This window comes from Anarrhichthys ocellatus, unplaced genomic scaffold (genome assembly GCF_004355925.1).
Source record: "Anarrhichthys ocellatus isolate YVR2014 unplaced genomic scaffold, GSC_Weel_1.0 scaffold46, whole genome shotgun sequence".
In the NCBI taxonomy this organism is placed as follows: Eukaryota; Metazoa; Chordata; class Actinopteri; order Perciformes; family Anarhichadidae; genus Anarrhichthys; species Anarrhichthys ocellatus.
Window position 1 is genome coordinate 2,825,466 of NW_022280076.1, and position 19,792 is coordinate 2,845,257.

The window sequence follows — 19,792 nt, forward strand, 5'->3', positions numbered from 1 at the left end:
ACAGCGAGCTGCTCTAGCCCACCTTCCTCACATCTGAGAACCTCTGTGAAATCCTAATCCCCAGAGCAGGGTGAAGCGCAGGCCCAGCTTGCCTGACCTCTCTGGTTGCCATGGATACAGCGCACTATAAATAAAACAGAGGGGGCTTTTTTTTTCCCGAGCAGTTTGGCAGGGCTGTGTGGCCTGCTCACTGGTGGGGCTTATTTTCTCCCTCCCTCCCTCCCTCGGTCTGTCTCTCCTCACTCTCATTCTACTCCCCTTTTCACTTATTCTCTCAATCATTGAGTGTCCGTCCTCTTCCTCTGTCTCGTGCTTCCTCCCTCTCTCCTTGTCTCCGTTTGCTCATTCAATATTTCCATTCAACCCCTTCAAAACCGGAACACCTGTATTAGTACCGTAGCTGTATTTAGACTCGTTTAATTCTTGCAAGACACGGCAGTTTAACAAGTCGTTGTTCAAATTGAGAAAGTAAACACACAGACAGGCAACTTGTTTGGCTGGTAGCAATTTAAATCTGTCACGTAAACACACAAAGGGCCGTCTCGACAGAGGCCAAGTTAGTAAAAAAAAAAAAAGGAAGACTTTTGTTGATTGTTGCAGAAAGGCACGAGAGACTAGGGAGGAGTGTGCTTGCGCACTGAATCAGGACTGCGCTGCAGATTTTTGTCTGGCAAGGCACATCTCGGAAGGCTGGAAAATAATTTGGTCATGGCTGTGGGAGGTTGTTGCGAGTGGGAGGCGTGTGGGTGATGTGGGGGAGAAGGTTTGAGGGGTGACTGGTTGGTGGGAGGAGGAGGAGGAGGAGGAGGGGGGTCGGGTTTTGACCGTCTCGCTGTGGTGAAAACATGCTTGACACCTCATTCCTTTCCAGTTAATGTGGAGCGGACTGCAGGATGTTAACCCCTTAGCCTGCCTTTTGATGCTTGGTCTCCGCTGTTGCACAATAAGTCCTCAAACACTTCCTGCTTTACAGCCGGGCTGAAACTTTCCACGGCAGTCCATGGAGGATATCAGTCCTGCCAGTCGTGGGAGGGACGCTTACAGTATACATTATTTTCTGGTATCATGTCTACATTAGCTGAGTGTAATACTGTGAGACAATATGACAGGCCTGCTGTGCAATCTTCAGAAGCTGTCATGATGATTTGAAAATTTGACCATCACATGCCAGATACTCTTTGTCTGGGAGAATTTTGAAGAGTAAGCTGCATTTCCCGGACCATCTGCCTCGTATGAATTACACAAAAGACAAGACCGGCACCAGCAAACATCCACAATGTTGCCTGGGAGACAGAGGTCACATGAGAAGATGAGTCACAGAAACCCAGAAACTACCTCGAAACCGACGCTATCGAACGGCCTCGCTATCGCAGTGCTCTTTACAGTTTGGCGACACGCAGAAGGATTAGTGTCGTGTCAGTGCATAAACGGCAGTGAGACGGTGCCCTTGGCAAAAGGCAAGTAAACAGTTAAACTTAATGGGGCCGGAATGTGATGGCTCAATAAGAATCCACTTCAGTGGCAGTCACTATCCTTTACTAGCTACACACACACAGACACACAGCCCTGTGTGCATATCAACCTGTGTGTGTGTGTGTGTGTGTGTGTGTGTGTGTGTGTGTGTGTGTGTGTGTGTATATGCAGACCTGGAGAGTAGGGAGTTAATGCAGGGAGGGCTGTGGCAGTCCTCCTGCCCCTCAGCCAGATTAATCATGCAGGAGAGACACAGCAGGCCCCCGTTCATTCTGCCTGGGGGTGAAGCTGTGCCCGCATGCTCTCCGTATCACATGGCCCTGGCCCCCCTCTCCTCTCTCCTCTCCTCTCTCGCTCTTTCTCTCTCTACTGGGGGTGCTGTGGATGGGGCTGGTGATGGAGGAGGCGGAGGGGGTCTATTGGTGGTGCGGTGGAACACCACAGCACACAGTATAGCTTTCTTTCTCTTTTTTTTTTGTTCCTCTCTTCCCCCTTCACTTCCCCTTCTGTGGGTGTGAAGCGAGTGAGGCAGAAAAAAAAAGAGAGAAACAGGCGTCTGTCTCTCCTGCAAGGAGACAACAACAGCCTCTTTTTTTTATCTCCTGTCGGAGGGCCCTGACGACAGCAGTGGCCAGGGTCGGTGGATGAAGAGAAGTGTGTGGGGCGGGGGGAGCGGGGGGGCATACCAAGGGACTTGCCACGGATATCTCCTGGAAACTGCTCGCCGATGTCTGTGCGCATCAGAGAACAGCCACGGCCATTGTTGGGCTCATTGGGAAAGGGTTATCTTGGCGGCATCGCACAGTTGCGTGTTTCAGCATTTTGCAGTGTGTTGCACAAGCACTTACAGTGTGTGTGCAGTATAGAGCCATATATGATTCATGTTGTGTTATGCTGCAACTCTTCAAGATGAGCAGCCTACTGTCAAGTTGATTGTAAACGGTACATATGCGCCTTTTCTGGAATTGGCTTCCCCGCGGACTGTATGTCAAAGCAAGATGCACTTTTTGGAAAAATAATACCGACACTGGTGCCTACCCCTCTCTCTCACACACACACACACACACACACACACACACACACACACACACACACACACACACACACACACCAAGATCCATGTGTAATTGGACAGAAGTGCAGTGTTTTGGAATTCATGCTTTGACAAAGAGACTTCATCAATTGTTTTGCTGGACATTTCCAATCACATCAAAAGAACCGTTGACACGCTTTTTTGGTAGAATTAAGCATTGTCTTTTCGTACTTACCGAACAAAGCATTTTAAAGTACATTTTCAGTGTAATTTAGTTTTTTTTAAAAGTCAAAATTGAACTGTTGTGCTGCATATTTGGCCAATTTCCTGCCATTTGGACTGAAATATACTCTACCATCATCTTGACAAGTTTATCATATAACATGTTGTATGAGGTTTGTGCACTGACATTTTTTTCTAACTTCAGTGTGCAACTAATTCTGATAGGACTACTTCTTTCTCTTATCTGCCATTTGTAGTTATTGATAGTATAAAGTATAATATGTATACTTTTTAAATCTGACAGTGAATAGCTCCTAAGACACAGGTGCTACTCTTGCTTCAACACCCATAACCAGATTCATTAATGGACATTATTCTGCCACTTTACCGCAGCAGAGGGCCTTTCTCACTTCTTCATCACGGTAATGACACATACAATGTTAGAGTGTTGCTTTTATTCACCCCAGTGAGCTGATTTGTACAGATTAGCCTGCTGCCAAACATTAGCTGAGGTAACTGCGATCTGCAATGGAAGTTACAGATACAAATGTGAAAATATGCCATGTAAGTTTAGCATTGGCAAACGTTTGAATTTCAATTCAAAGCTTGGGGAGCATCGCTGGAAATTAAGCAAGAGTTGTCTGAGCACAGTAATAACAAGCGTCGGGGTGGATGTGCGGCCCTGCTGGAATTCAAATTTGACACTGGCTCTGGTGAAGCATGCAGGTCTATGTGTTGAGGCTGGACATTTAAAAACTGCATATATTCTCAGTGAACTAGCTGCAACCTTTATGGCATGTTAGTGTTGTGGGTTGCATTCTGCTAATCAACGTTTCTCATCTCATACAAGACATTAAAAAGAAATATGTTTATTTCAGTGTGGAATTATGAAGATGACAAAAATAGAAAAAAAAGAGCACTTAAAAGATACAAGGTGCAAGTTAGACAATTTTATTATTTCTTTGATTGCACCATACAAGCTTGACAACAAAGATACAAAATGTCTCTCACTTTACAACTGAGTTGCAGTAATGTTAAATATCCCATTACAAAACATCTTTCTCCCTATTTAAAATGTAAAAAAACAAATGTAAAAAGTACAACCCAGCATCTCTAAAATAGTTCTGGAAATATTGCAGAAAGTAACATGGAGCTGGATTATTTGGCAGCGACTGTCTGACTTGATCCACTGGGAGTGGCAGACGATGCATTTGGCACTGTCACTGGTCCACAACAGGTCGCAGTGAGGCTCCTGCCAGGTGGCAGAGGGAGACATACATTGCATTGTGACAAATAAACAACCCTAAAGTATTCCCAAGGAGGAGACAGCAAGATGAAGGAGGACCCTACTGTGCCTTATTTCTACCCCATTATGCCTGCCCATGCCCAGTCTTTTGTCCTGAACCACACACGTGTGTCTGCATATGAGCTCATGCAAACTGTCTGAAAATAATGTCATTGGTAAGTAAATAATATCGTGTGTATAGGGTTTGTGAATTGGACATTAAAAAAAAACGTGTGTTCTTCCCGCATGTTACACAAAGTGGAAAGCATCAACATCAAGTGAAAACATGTGATAGACATCAATTCCCTGGAAAAAAAAAAAAATACATACACGTTGTGATCAATTGCTTTGGAATTTCTTTCCCACGAAGAGTGTTTACAGTACTGAAGCTTCCAAAAATACAACAAAACCATTACATTCAAGCATTTCCATTGCTGTGCTTTGGGAGTGATGGCAACATCGTGAACATTACCATTTTCTTCATTCTCGCTTTTGTGTTGTTCATCCCATTGACCCACTGGCCGAGGCTCCACCTTAGGTGTCCGACATTGTTCAGCGTGGCTTTATTTGATTCACTGGGATGCGTGAAGCTGGGTGGGCGTCTGTGCATCAGTGTGTGAGGATTACCTGACAGTAGGTGTGGTCGTTAGACGCAAGTGGCCAGGCTTGTTGGGTAGAGGTGGCTTGACGCCGCGAGAGGGGGTCTGTGCGGGGGTTGTAGCGCCTTCGGTGCTGAAGGTTTTCATCAGCTGGGCCACCCGGCCACGCCCTGCGCAGGTTGGTCCGCTCCCTGATGCCCCGGCCTCCACCGAGGCAGCCCTCCGAGACGCTTCTGATGCACCAATATCTGAAAAAAGAGAGATTTAGATTTCCTTAAAATATGGGACAACCTGACAGAAAGGGGTTGTTCATTTCAATTCTTTATTTTTGGTTTTGTATTTTAAAAAAAGTTAAACAAATAAAAATTGGAATTTAGATTGTGTATTTTTTTTATTTCAAAATTGGCTGATAATTGGATTTAAAAACTCAAACTTTAAAAAATAATACCATGTGCAGAATCTATAATGCCAGAGTTTATATAAATACATGTTCTTCAAACTGTATTTGTAACTTTATTTGTAATTGCATTTTCAGGTTCTTTGTTTTAAGTGCTCCACTCTGCATCTGCTGTAAACTGTCAGATCCTGAAATAAACTTTTTCCTAACTTCCTTCGAGGGATTTTGGTACATAATCATTGCTTCATTAGCATTTTCTCTGTTTTTCTCTTCATTGTGTATTATGGGACGATTTTCTGGGCTGTGCCTCAAGGGGACATTGTTTACTGTAAACTACAGCGGTCAGTGTCTCATAGCAGCTGGAAACACAACACCATTAAGGAGCATGGGAACATAAAATCCAGGTGAAATTCGGTTTAAAACCATTAACCATAAACAATGAGAGTTACACATTTAACGCATGTATGCTATTGCTGCAAAAGCAGGAATCCAGTCTTTCCACACTACCTGATACATGTCTCCCTCAAAATACTGTGTCTACATCTTTCCTCACTCCTTTCTACCTGCTTTATTCTCGCCTGCCTTTATCCCACTCTGGCTGAGCAGAGGTCATCCTCACTGGAAGTGTAGGGACACAGCTGGGTGTAGTTGGTGTGTGTGTGCTTGCTGAGGTACTGTGTTTTGAAGAGGGTGTAATTGCGAGAGGAATGGAGGGAACAGGAGTAACTGAGGGGAGGGGAGGGGAGGGGAGGGGGGGGGGTGCCACAGGGACGGCAATGGAGAGCAGACAGACGCTGCTCAGACACCAGAAGGCTTGAGGAGCCACATATTTTTAGCGTCATCCCCAGGGGACAGAGATATGTGAGAGCGCCCGCGTGCACGGCTACACACACACACACACACACACACACACACACAGAGTGAAGTGAAAACAGGCACAAGCATACACACTACACACAGTTTCTAACGGTTGAATTGAAAAGACACACGCATGTTCTCACGTTACATTCAGGTCCGTGCATGCTCACACACAAACATGAACCTTCGCACAGCCCTCCTGCTCATGGATTCAGTCACGCATGCAGCCGTCTCTGACTAACACCATCGCATAGCACACACACACACACACACACACACACACACACACACACACACACATATATAGAGGTGGGGTACAGCCAAAACCACGCAGGCACTCCCGGGGCCAGGAAGCCTTTAAAGCTCTTGGTATCTTGCAGGCATGAGAGTGGGAGACCTAAAGTTGCCTTTAAGCTTGTGTTATTGTTTATTGTTGTTTACCGCCTCTCCTCGCTCTCTCTTTCCCCCTCTCTCTGTGGCTCTAACACCTCCCTCCACCTTCCTCTTCATCCTCCTCTCCCCCCGTCTTGCCCTGCCTCCCTCTGCCCCCTGACCCGCAGTTCCTGTGTTAATGTCCTCTCGCCGCGCTGCGTGGGCTTGCCTCTGATTGTCTCGTTGTGTTGTGTGGTCACCACGGAAACCTTGGATAGGCTCCAGCAATTGAGGCTGACACACATTCAGGCACGCACCGAGCACACACACGCAGTCGCACACACATATAGCGCACAAACACATCCACAGGCACATACACACCCACGGTCAGAGAGTTTCTTGAGCTCACAGCCTCGGTGCAGGGTCTGAGTGGAATGCTTAATGGAGAGAGAGAGAAAGAGGAGGAGAGGGAGAATTGCTGCTGTGAGCTTGGACTGTCGTAAAGAAATAATACAAATATATATGTGTGTGTGTGTGTATATATATATATATATATAGATATATTATATATCTATATATATACGGATACACACACATATGTATTTCTTGAAGTAAAACCCTAATTCTGGTAACCTGACTAACCTGTCTTAACACACCTAAAACATGCTCAAGCCCCACGCCTTTCTGCCCAAAACTCTCCCCAGCAGCTGCACTCTTAGCCCTGTCAGCAGAAACCGTCATTAAAGCTACCTGCGAAAACACCTATTAAAATGAAAGAGAAATCTCTGCATTAAATCACTCGCCAAGATTGATTAATCTCCCATTTGAGCTTTCGAACGCCACTCCTCACATCTCAGTCCAACTCGTAAATGTACAGGGAGGACAAAGAGGAGGGGGCGGGAAGTGCTGTCACTGACCAGGCTAGCGCGAAAATTAAAGACCAATCTTTCTCTTTAAAGACCTCCATGTCTCTGGGAGAAAGAGGGGGGGGCAGAAGTGGGGCAGAGGGCAGAATTCCCGAGCAGCATGTCTGTGGACTGAAGGGCAGGGTGGAGAGGAGGTGTGTGTGTGTGTGTGTGTGTGGAAGCAAGGAGGGGGGGTGGCCCTCCTGTGTGGGGGCTGGAGCCCCTGTCACTTATCAGCTCTGGCTGAGCGTCGCCCAGGGCTAGAGTCGGGAAGCAGCGCTGGAATGCGTGTCCTTCCCTCTGAAGGTGAAGAGAGAGGAGAGGAAAGCCGGCCGACAGACAGCGAAGGGTTTATAAACACGAACACACACACATGAACACATACCGCCAGCTGCTGGAGATTGATACTCTTTCATGCTCACGCATATATGCTTAAGTCGTATGACTCTTCCACTGACTACACTACACGCTCCCCGTATTATCTGGTAATGTGTCTTCACTGTCGTTTTTATGCAGATGACACATGACATTAACATAGCAACAAGTTATCAGTCAGCCTCATCATTTTCAGTTTTTACAGATTTTAAAGGAAAAATCCCCGGTTTGTATAAACCCTTGTCCCTAAACGGTTATGTTTCCTGCTGAGAGAGGACACTGATCATAGCAGTTTGCAGTAAATTAGGTCCTCTTTGTGACATTGACAGCACAGAAGATGCTTCAGGTAATAAACACTGAAGAGAAAAATTGTGAAAAAAGGGATTAGTAACTATAGCGAATCATTTGCATGGTGTAAATAAACACTGTTTCTGATGCGTACACGTTTTGTTCAGCAAGATAATCTTCACAAATGAAAGCCACTTTGTGATTTTAGAAGCGTCAATTCAACCGTCAGAAGTAAAAAGCCAACGTTAGGCTATAAACTAAGTACTCCACGGCACAACAATCATGACCAGGTTCCTCAAGATAATCCACAAACCTTGCTGTGAGCGGTTTCATGTCGGAACTATGGTTGAGAGTAAATAGTTCCGACATGAAACAACAAGGTCTGCTGTACAACTTCTTGAATTCTCAAGTGTTGTGGAAGTCAAAACAAGTTTAGTCCAGCTCCAGTGGGCACTTGTACAGATAAATGAGTGTTACTAACGCAGACTATTAAGTTCATCTTCTACAACTGTTGTGTGGGCCACAGTCTCTGCTCACAGGATGCAGGAGTCCTTGCCATCACCCTCATTCTAAAGAAAACAGCTGAGGCATGAGCCTTATCCTAATCGGCCTCCTCCTCCCCTTTGGAACAAGCTTCCTGCCATTGTCAAGGACAGACACTCTGTCAGTATTTTTTTTTTGTCCACAGTCAGGACACATTTATTCGGCACTGTGTTCAGCCCACCTCAACTCCCACCACGCCAGCTGTTCCTTTGCCTTTTCCTTCATTTGTCTGTTATTTGCTGCCCTGGCATTGCCCACTGGTCTCATATCCAGCCACCAACGTGGGTGCAGGCACACACACACATAAACATGCCTGTGCCACCATGATTCATTTGTGTTGTATCTTTTGTTATTTTCTTTCTATCCAGGTTTTAGTCATTTGTGATCTGTGAAACTCATCTGATTGATAATCCGCCTCACTCACCGCACATGCCTCCACAAACAGATTTCTTACTTGACGCATTAAGAGCACAAATTCACTATTTGATTATCATATTCTATGTTCGGCCATCTGTAAACATGATTTTATAAACACTTCCAGAATTTTGCCTCTTGGTGACAATATTAAGAGAATGTGAGCTCTCTTGTGTCTGTCTGTCTTTTGGAGAGATTTTCACAGCCTCCAAAATCTACAATAACCTGCCAGGAACGTTGAAAATGAATTCAGCTATCTAGATGCTAGAAAGCATGCAGGCTTTTTTCTGAGGGAAAGGATCTACATTGACAACATTTGACTGATACTATATCTATTTGTTTCATACATTTCAAACTACACTAGTTAAACACGGCATTGACTCAGCACAACATCTCAAAGCAATAAGAAAAAGTGCTCTTGCAGCTGGAACAGCGATGCTATATGTTTCGTTTTGTGTTCGCTTTTTTATTGTTTATGAGCCACATAAGAGTCAACTCTCCTAGAAAATATTCAAATACTGAAATTATCTTACGTTGCATTTCAGCTTTTCTGAAAAAAAACTGAAGTATGTCTTCCCAGAGCAAGTTAACCTCCAGCAAAAGCAGCAATGTGTTTGCAGTTTGAATGTGCTGTAGGATGAACATTTTTCCAGCAGAGGGACCTTTTTATGGAGATCAGGATTCATACCCGACTGCACTTTTTTTCTACAGTTTCACTGTTTTCCACTGGATGGTGCTAATGTCCCCTTACACGACCCATTTTTCTAAATAACTGGGTCACTGTATGGTGAATGAGTGTTTGGTCAATTCATGAATTTGGGTGCTGTGTTCAAAGAGGACGTCTGGGATTCACAATGGTAATTCAAACTAGAGGTAATCTGCACAGCATACTGAAAGACCTATAGTGACAATAATATTAATGTCAAGGCCCAAGATATCTGTTGAGAAGAAAAAGCTCCCTACGATCTATGAGCCAGGCAGAGATATTCAAGTAACACCGACCATATAACAGACACAAAGAGAGATACATCATCCCACTGGTTTGTGAAAAATGGTGGTAACCAGTTTAAATGTAATGCCTGTAATGGTTGTAGTTAATCAGTTAGTTTTGCCACCACTCTCCCCATTACAAAGTTACCAGTTCTTACTGCTTTGTTGACATCAAAGGCTGCCAAATAGCAGAGACAACATTGTGTAAGGCCAACAAAAAGGGCCCAAAACAGTGTCCAATCCACCAAAACATGTGACCTTATTTCCTTATGTCATTTAAACTAAATTGGGGGTAACTGTTACGAAGATATTTAATTAACGTAAAATGATCTGATTATTGACCAATAAACATCAACCGAGTGCAGGGTTAATAGTTATGCCAAATAACTGAATAGCAGGGGAGGAATGTAAGATTTTAATTGAGCTAAATTTGACCATTTACTAAAATAGCATGGCTGTTAGAGACCATGACGTTTTGAGAGTTTCCCATCATTTCAGCCCACATCACAAATCCTGTAATTCTGTTCTGGAGGACCAGTGGTCCATCTTACCATCAGTCTGTCAGACTTGATCTGGCTGTATGACCATGCACCTCAGCCAAGCTATAGAGTGTTTATTGACAGTTTCCCTGCTAACACGTGCCCTTGACAATAGCGCTAAGCTACCAAACAAACAGGTGTGTGGGAGCGATGCAGTGCCACCACGACACAACTCCCAGTCACAGAAGCTTTTTTGCCCCTCTTGGCTGGCCTCTCCCTACTCTGCCAGACCATAAAGATTCCAGCAGGCTGAGGCACTATTTGGCGAGCACGTTAGATTTGCAGAAATAAATCCTCCTTCAGTGCTGCACGGATGTCTGTATTGACTGTTTATCCATGATGACACCAGCCATCATTAATGTTGCTGTTTGTGTGGACTGGAAAGATATGAGCTCATTTAATGGACATAGAGGAAGATTTTCTTTCTTTCTTTTGACATCAGACCAGTTATGGACCCTTACCCGGGATCCTATGCTCACTCACCTTTCCCGCTCTGCGATTCCTTGGGCTTCTGAGCTTCCTGTGAGGACAGGCCACCTTTGGTTGTTCCAGAGTCCATTTTCACAGTGCTGCTGGTGGAAGGGGATGGTGCGGCGGTGGCCAGCCTCAGATTTGCGAGGCAGAGTCTCGTGTTGACAGAGCCTGGTGCTGCATTTGGAGAAGCTGGTCTCACATTGACATGGCTAGCTCTCATGAGAAGCCTGGCACAGATGGAGGGCTCGCGAACTGACTTCTCTTCAGTCACACTGGCTGACTTCAACTCGGGCTGCAGAGGGAAGAGTGACAACAGGGGACAGAGGAGCGTGATCAGTGTTGACGGCTAATTCACATACAGTGAAATTACCATCATGTTTGATTAAATCATTGGATAAATGATTCACCAAATTACAGTTCTCCAATGACTACACCCCGCCATAATGAAACACACAGAACTATGACCACTGATTAAGAGTTTAAGGATGGGTGGAGAGAAAATTATAAGGTGACTTGGAAATCAAGCAGCCTCGCTAATCTTCCTTCCTGATCTCACGCCTTCTTAATCAACAATCTCACTCTCTCCTCCTCTCCCAGGCTGACTCCTTCCCCTCTCTAAATCAACTGGAGAAAATCTGCAGCAGGGCTAGCAACAGCCACTAATACATCTGCAGCACCAAACCAGCTCCTTCCGGTTCCCCAGAAACAAATCACTCTACCTACGTACAAGACATTCAACAGAATAATGCATCTTGCAAGGGGAGGCTCAGGCTGTCAGACTGGCCAAACCACCTAAGGTGTGGATTTTCATTGCCACATTGGCATGGGTTGCCCAGCGATGTTTTGGGGCCTGTAAAATAGAGAGTCTGGTATAGAAATAAGAAGTGAGGGAGAGACGTCTCCTTGTAAAGAGGAGGGAAAAACAGAGAATGGAGGAGAGCTCACGTGCCCAAACCTCAAGAGACTATCCCACAATCCCATCCATCTGCGACTGACGCATTCTCTATCTCTGGCATTTTAATTCCCTGATCAAGTTCATCAACCATCTGTTCTAGGGCAGTCCAGAAATCCTGCCTTGCCTCTGTGATTCAGCTGTTCTTGCAGCGCGTGTCACCTACACACATACACACAATTGCGTGCACATGAACACAGAAAGAGAAAGGAAGCAAGGGGAGATGGAGAGCATCCTCCCCAGACAACCCAAGGCTGGAGCGATGATGGAGCCAGTGGGAGGACACTTCGGTTCAGCTGTTCCCCCGGAGAGAGCTGTGAGGGGTGCGGCGGCTCAGACGAGTAGGAACACAGAGAGAGGGGAAAGACGATCCGCAGAGAGGCTGGGAGTGAGGGGACAGCTGGCACAACCACCATTTCCTGTTACTCACAGAGGGTGTGACTGCCATGAAAAGACACGTAGGCACACCGACACCACATTTCAAAGAAGCCAAAGAGCGGATTAATCACACCTGTTTTAAAATGTGTCGTGCGGTGTAGACAACACTAGAACCTAAACTGTTCTTTTGCTTTATACACCATCTTGAATGTTTACAAAGAGCGGCAAAATGCTAAAACTGGATAGCAGCAACTATAAAGAAACAAACAACTACAGTTACTTTGATTCATAAATACCTTCTCTGCTGCTGTAGGTGATGAATGCTCACTCACTGACACCTGTGGGTTTAACGAAGACATTACACAAGTGTTACAGGCCGTGATGCAACCCCATAACACAGAGCTCAATTATAGCAGGCAGTTGCTCCAACTCACCGGCAGAGGGGGTACGGTGCTGGTCTCCTCACACTTCCCCTGTAGGGAGAGACAGTGACATGTTAGAGGATACTAGAGGCAACACATCATCCTCCTTAACTTTGAGTCAGTTAGGTACTTTAATGAGCTGGGAAGTTAAGTTAGAGTTGATCGTAGAAAAAAAGAAATATTGCAAATGATAAGTCGACTATTTAGAAACATATCTGTGCAGTGAGTGTGATGATGCGAGTGCAGGAACATCAGTGACTGGCTGGGATGCTCATATTTCCACTGTGCAAGCAGCATGCAGCTTTAGCTCAGAGAAACCGTGGCGGTCAGGCCAGATGAGACCCGGCTCGCTCCGGCTCAGTGTGTGCGAGGTTGCCATGATAACGCAGCAAATCTCTTTTTAAGAGAGCGTGGAGAAAGCCCCAAATTTTCTTGTTAAATGCATTTGGTCTTTTCAAAAGATACTTCCGTCTTCACATGAAGTTAGGTTCAGGCAACATAAACCACTCACTAAGGTTTAGGAGAAGAGTGCTTTACGTTAACTTGACTCACATGACTAACCACTGACGGGATGTCAACAAAATGTCAATGTTTACTCTTAGTTTTAGTTTTGCACACAGCGAACAGCAAAGGCCTTGGATAAAAGGATGAAAACGGCACGGCTGGCGATTTCCACACGTTCTTAGAAGCAACACGTTGAAAGCGTGGTGCGTCTGTATCAGACGCTGAGGGGCACTGACCAAATATCAGCATTTGATGAGTTGGGAGTGAGACCGGGTTGATTGCGGGGAGGAGACAAAAAAAAAAAAGTGGTCTGACCAGTGATTCACAATGTAAATCTTTTACACCTCTTTTGTTTCTATCAGTCTTTATATATCTTTGCGTTCATATACGGAACGATAAGTTGTTCAACCAGCCCAGTTAACAGAATAATGATTTTCCTATATTCTTTTGTTTTGTTTGGTCAAATAATAAGAGGCCTGAGGAGACAATCACTTCACATAAAAAACAAACGGAAGCAAAAGTATGAAATCGTCTCTGTTCCCCAGCTTGAGAATCATGACATGTTTGGTTTCTTAGGGTCACAGACAAATGGCTACACACCTTTAAATTCAGTGAAATTCCAGGTTGTGTATTACGAGGAAGGTTCTCTCTTTCAGTTCTGACAGGTTCTGTGGTTGTTCTGCTCTTCAAGATGGTTTGATGGCTGCAAAACACAATCAGACCATGTCATTTAAAGGCTCTACTTGTCGTTCATATGCCACCTCATGATTAAGGAAACAGAAGGCCCTGATAACCCGTCAAACTACAGTCTGTAAACAACACTGAAACACTAATAGATTGTTCCATGTTACATATTGTACACTGCGTGTAATTAAACAAAACAACACTGTCTGTGTTATATTACAAAGGTGTATTACTATGCATTGTTCTGAAGACTCTGCGCCTTCTTTTCTCCAAATCCTGAGCAGATGAATTTGGAGCTCAGCTCATCCAACTCCCCGATCATGATGACCGCCACATCTCCATCCCGACCGAGCAGCCAGCTCACATTCTTACTGTTGGCTGGAGGAAACACAAACACAAAACAGTGAATAGAGTTAGTTTGGCACTGAGCATGAACATGTTTTATACATCTAACTAATGCAAAGATTCTCTATTCAAAGAGGGGTTCAAGAAACAAAAAATTAAAGCACTATATGATAATTTTACAGGAAAGGCTGAGTCTGAAAACAGGGCGAGTGAGTCAGCATTTTTGCACTTCTGGTTCCCTCGTCTCGAAGTCAATGTTTTTGTTTGAATAGGGTTTTGGGGAGATGCCTGAAGTAAGATCTGTGGTTAACACGAGCTGAAAAGATGTTGTTGTTTTCGTTTAACGATTACGTCAGTAAATACCCCTCTTGTGCATTTTGAAGCTTTTAAGCGTCTTAAAAAGTGCCGATATGAGACTAGCGTAGTTCTAGTTTCTAGCCTTACATCAGCTTCTTACATTTGCCGATACAAAAGTCATAAAGTGATTTGCAAAGACTATCTTGGTCGACAAAATGTGCAAGTATTACAAGCTTATTTTCTGCAATATTGCAAATTCCATTTGGCTTTTTGATGAGGGAACTGGTGTGATGCTAACTTCTAGGTTGACCTACAAAAAAGGATGAATTGAGGCTGCTAGACCAACAGGTGCAACAGCTGGTGGGACCCAAGCTGCAAATCACAAATGAGAGCGGACCTTCATAGATGATATGAGCAGAGCTGACAGGGAAACGCTACCCTCGTTTTTTGTATGAATATACTTGTGAGGACCTTCCACTTACTGTTTTCATTCCATAATCTCAACAAAGTCTGGCACATTTTTAAACACAATTCCTAAACTATCAACACAATCTCTGCGAGGACATTGAGTCTACACGCGAGCACAACAGGGCGCACACACTTCCACGACATATAAACATGTCACTGTTTTGTGACTAATGTTTTGGGAGCATACAGAAGTTACTTTATAGAGAGAAACCAGCTGACGTGGGCTCAGAGGGAGAGAGCTCGTTGGGTTTAAAAGAGGTTAACATACTGTATTTCCATAGTGAACTGGTTTTGCCAGCTTGCCCTGTGGATCGTATTGTAGCAGGGCATACCAGGATGACAAATGCAGCAGTCAGAGAATCTTGGGAAACAAGTTATTAGCCCGATCTGACAGCTACAACAACACCTTTGTCAGGGGAGATGAATCCTGTCAGCTGAGTAAAGGGACGAACCGAATGTGACTGTGTTGGCATAATGTCCTCGGCCCCACTGACAGACATAATTTTCAAACTTTTGGCATATCTTCAGAACAAGGCCAAAGTAACTAATCTGAGTCATGTCTCTGCCTGGTGTGAATGTCACCGGTTTGCACGCAACATAACACACCATGCACACAAACGCAGCAGCATATAGTCATGGGTCAGAGTACATAAACACAAATGACCATAAAGGCAGCCTAACCACAGCAAAAGTCCCATGCTCCAAAAAAGGCTAAAGGCTGAAACTGTTACCGGCAGCCGGGAGAGACGCCGGCTTCATTCAATGCATGAAAACAAACTTGGCATGTGAGCTCTCCCACAAGGCCGTCCAGACAACTCTCTCTTTGTTTCTCAAAACACATGCATTTCCTGCATGCTTCCTGTTTCGCTCGCTGCTAATTGTTTGAGGGATTGAGTCTTGACTCACTTCCTATTTTTACACAGAAACACAAACTATCCACCACTTCCTCTGCGTTTGCAGCCTGTGTGGAGAGGAGCCGTGTGGCCATGTGATCTCAGCCTGCAGTCTCCATCCAGCCTGCTCAGGACAGCTGCATTGGTCATTAAGAGATAGAAAGACCACTGTTCTCTCACTCTACGCCACAGCTGATAAGTGCTTTGTTATTAGCCAAGACAAGGCAGATCACTCAGTCAGTTAATGCTCCAACTGCAGTGTGCTAGCCGTTGATTGGCTGTAAGTAATATTTAAGTGGGTTTTTCAGCAACTTGTGTCTACTTCCAAACCTTCTGTAGTCTGCTTTGTCATCTACAGTAGGAGCCCTTCTTTGGAATATAAAAATAGAACCATTTAGTCATAGTACTTGCTACCACTAAAGAGAAAATGCAGACAGGCAAGATTCTGAACAATTCGTCAAACCGGTTTCAGGAAAGACTTGTGGCCTTCTGAGTTTCTAATTGTTTTGTTTGACTGCATGTATGCCGTTGACTCAGACTCTCGCTTTGGAGAAGAAGACAGTTCCTGATAAACCCATTTAGCTTTCACACTACACCTGCATTCCCCCCCCCCTCGCCGACATGTTTTTCTGTCAATATAGTTTCCATCAAACGCACGCTCCACACATGAGCGACACCTCTGACACAGTGAATATTCTTCTCTGAGTTCTCTGATTCAGGCTCACGTGGTGTGGTGTGAAAGGGAACAAAATGATCTAAGTGAGAGCAAAATATGTGTACGTGAACACGTACACACGCAGCCAGCATACTTTCCAGTCACCGTGACGTAAATATCTCAATCACAATGGCACTTCTTCAAACACTATTAGTACATGTCTCCTCACACACTCATTTCAGAGTGAATATTATTTTACTGTGACATCTAATTTACTTTGCTTGTGTAAATGTTAGTGTCATCTGCGAGTGGGACGTCAACGTGAACTCACCGACATCATCAATCTGCTGTAATTGTTTAGGACTTCGGATATAAATAGAACTCCATGCGAGTGAAGTATAAACGCTCTTTGGTTTCTGTCTGTATATATCGTGCTGCATTACAGACACATTAATGTGGAGCAGCTGGTGTTTGTTAGCCCGAGTTTTCATTTCAGGAAACTTTAAACTTGCCAAATGGCCTTCTGGTAAACGCTGTGCCTGTCTTGGCCTCCAGCACACTGTAGATAAACGGGAAGAAGACAACTTCACAAAGGTGATGTGTTGGTGTGGTTACCTTTTTTTGGCTTTGTTCGTTTGCACTCAGCGTCCCCTCCTTCACTCTCTAGTTTCTTCTCCAGTTCTTCCCAGCGTCGTACCTGCTCCTGGCGCATTTTCAGGAACAGAGTCTTTTTCTGGTCCTCATTAAGAGCGTCCAGCACATCGGGGTCGATGAACATGTCCTTTAAAATCTGCTGGAGCATGTTGGCGGCTGAGTCGTGGGTTAACTTGGCACCACCTGGCCAAGTGGTTGGAGGTAGGAGGTGCTGCCCCTTGGCCAGCAGCTTCTTGAGGTGGACAGCGTTTGGTTTATAGTCTCATGTCATCCGAAGAAGACTTTCACAGCTCCATTGATCCTGAAATCACTCGTATTTACCCCCATAAACTCTTCTTCATCAATCGAGGTGCATGCTCATCCTCCTAAGGTACAAACTCACACACAGAATCCTGTTTCCTCTCTGTGTTGTGCTGACGGTCTCCCCACCCTACTGAGATGTCAGTACTCTTTGTCTTTGGAGATCATCATTGGGACTTTCTACAAGAAAAGAAAAACAGGAAACACTTGAAACAAACATTTGGAAGATTAAGTTGTGCGCTATAGATACTACATTTTTTTCTTACGTCCTATATATTTCTTGATCCCACCTTTGTCGCATTCAGAAACTGTTTCCTTCCAGCCATTCCTTTAGAAAGTCGGTTTCAGTTGGCTATGTTGTCCCTCCCTTCATGAATACGGAAGAGCCCAAACCCTGTTTCTAAACTGACAAGACTGTAGCCCAGAATGGGAGGAGATTCCAAAGCAATGGGACTGTTTGTGTCATCAGTAACCCACCTCCCTCCTCCCTCCCTCCCTCCCTCCTCCTCCCCCTCCCCACCACACATCCCTTTCCAAACCCCTGTTCCTTTCTCCCCCAAACTCCCATGAGATAGCGGCTCCATTTTAACATTGTCAGTTCCTGGTTGTAAGAGGAAAAACAACAACAACAGGGTCGTAGGCCAGGACAGCATGAGCCGGTTTCTTTAATAAGGAGATTGCAATGGACTCCTCCAATCACAGTGGGTAGTTAAACAATGGCTACCACATAAGCAGCACTTGGAGGGAAAGAAAGCTTGTCTCAGACTGAGAAGTATCACACTGCTGGAATACAGATGTGTCTACTAAACACATTGTAGGGTGCAGAGAAGGCAACCCAGGGAAAGGGAAAGTACGTAAGTGATACAAAACAAAGGGGAGTTGTAAGAGAAGGGTAGAATTCGCTGAAGTACTCACAGTGGGATGTAGACAGCCGCTCCACAGCAGAGTATGCTAACTAAGCTGAGAGAGTCAGAGCGGCTATGGGTCCTCCTTGTCTTTGTGTGTATGACTGGGCTGATGACATCACAGCATTCCATAATCTCCCTCCCTCTCTGCCTCTCTCTCTCTCTCTCTGTTTCTCTCTCAGGCACATACACACACTCTTTTTTTTTTTTTTTTTTTAAAGGGGGAAGACAGCAATTCAGGAAGTTGAACTCACACATTAAAGAAGTTGTAAAAACAAAGAGAAAAAAGGGCACTAAATCCTATAACCTAAACTTTCAAGCTCCCTTTTCCGTAACTGCTCTCCCACCCACAAAAAAATCCACATTTAAATACATTTTACATCAACAGTGCATATATATATATAAATAAATAAAAATTCTAGTAGTTTATACATAGCCTACATTTACATAAACTAATAGATAGATGTATTTTATTGATCCCAAATTATTGTGATACAGGTTTTATACACCATCAATATAAATGTTTAAATATAAGATTGCAGTTTATTTAAATACATATTAAAATGAGGTAGAGAGAGAGAGTATAACCATGTGTGAATTCCCCATGTGAAAGGTTATTGAATGAGCACAACAGAGTGGACTGTGGTTCAAACCTGCATTTAAAAGGCTGAGCTAGCTCTAATAGACAGAGGTGAGGTGTTGTAGAGGCGTATTGCTTTGAGGAGGAAGGATTTCCTGTATCGGTCTTTGTGACAGCAAAGCTGAATCAGCCTTAGAGGAAATAGTCTGTCCAGTGATGAGAAACGTATGTAGAAATGTGGTACATTATTACACATACTGCACCCACGCCTTCTTGTCTCTTCTTCCTTTAAATGATGACTTTGTACTTAAGAAATTTGCATGACGGATGTCTTGATATAATGCCAAGTACTGTGACATAAAAACATGAGCTCAGGTGGTGTAAATGTTACGTTGTGTTCAAGGAGGGTTTATTTGAACTAAGCAATCAAGCTTAGTTAGTGGCCTATCATGAACGTAGTATTTCTCAACTGTATGTACAGATGCAGGAAGAAGCTCAGGAAGCTCTGGTAAAAAAATGTCCATGTGCCTTGAGGCATTTAATTATACCACATCGAAGCCATCTTCTCTCCCTTCTGTTGCTGAGCCTCTCATTTATAGGTAAAGAGCATCCTCTAGTGGTCAGAACCATAGAAGCCGGCAAAGAATTACGTCACCACCATGGCCAAACTGCTTCAGCATATAGCACAAAATAATTAAGATGAATAAAAATGGCAGCAACGGGTAATGAGGAGGCAGCATTTCCCGACATAATGCTGGAAAGCTCAGCAACACCACAGCACAAACAAACCCGCATGCAGGCGCTCTTACACAAAAAGGTAAAAAGGTGGCAGGACGTTGCACAATGTAGCAGCATACTCATAGTGCAGTGCTGTCAGGGAATGCTCAGGTGATGTCGACCATTGTTGCAGCTTCAATTAAATAAGAAGAGCTAGCATTGTGGCAGCTGAACCTGTTTTCTTAATCTTCCCCAGCAGCATACCTGTGAG

The 19,792-nt window shown here is 44.4% G+C and overlaps 1 protein-coding gene across 2 annotated transcripts; it reads right to left on the reverse strand.

The window, feature by feature from the left end:
• Nucleotides 1–3,658: 3,658 nt before the first annotated feature.
• On the reverse strand, nucleotides 3,659–18,347 carry LOC116395378 (SH2 domain-containing protein 4A). Of its 2 annotated transcripts, none has more exons than XM_031869236.1 (8): nucleotides 18,235–18,347; nucleotides 16,981–17,499; nucleotides 13,941–14,085; nucleotides 13,624–13,726; nucleotides 12,532–12,570; nucleotides 12,394–12,435; nucleotides 10,777–11,059; nucleotides 3,659–4,860 (listed from the first exon to the last, which is right to left on the reverse strand). In XM_031869236.1, exons 2-8 carry the CDS (start codon nucleotides 17,165–17,167, stop codon nucleotides 4,637–4,639), a joined length of 1,023 nt encoding a protein of 340 aa, XP_031725096.1. In that variant the 5' UTR covers nucleotides 17,168–17,499; nucleotides 18,235–18,347; the 3' UTR covers nucleotides 3,659–4,636. The 2 variants fall into 2 exon arrangements, with proteins under 2 accessions (XP_031725096.1, XP_031725097.1); XM_031869237.1 differs by lacking the exon at nucleotides 18,235–18,347 and adding an exon at nucleotides 17,610–17,803.
• Nucleotides 18,348–19,792: the final 1,445 nt, after the last annotated feature.

Coding starts and splice junctions, on each gene's coding strand:
- LOC116395378 (XM_031869236.1), bottom strand. CDS start 17,167: ATGCTCCAGCAGATTTTAAAGGACATGTTCATCGACCCCGATGTGCTG. Junction 13,727..13,940: donor AGTCTTCAGAACAATGCATA/GTAATACACCTT, acceptor TGTGTTTTGCAG/CCATCAAACCATCTTGAAGA. Junction 12,571..13,623: donor GAATTTCACTGAATTTAAAG/GTGTGTAGCCAT, acceptor CTCTCCCTACAG/GGGAAGTGTGAGGAGACCAG.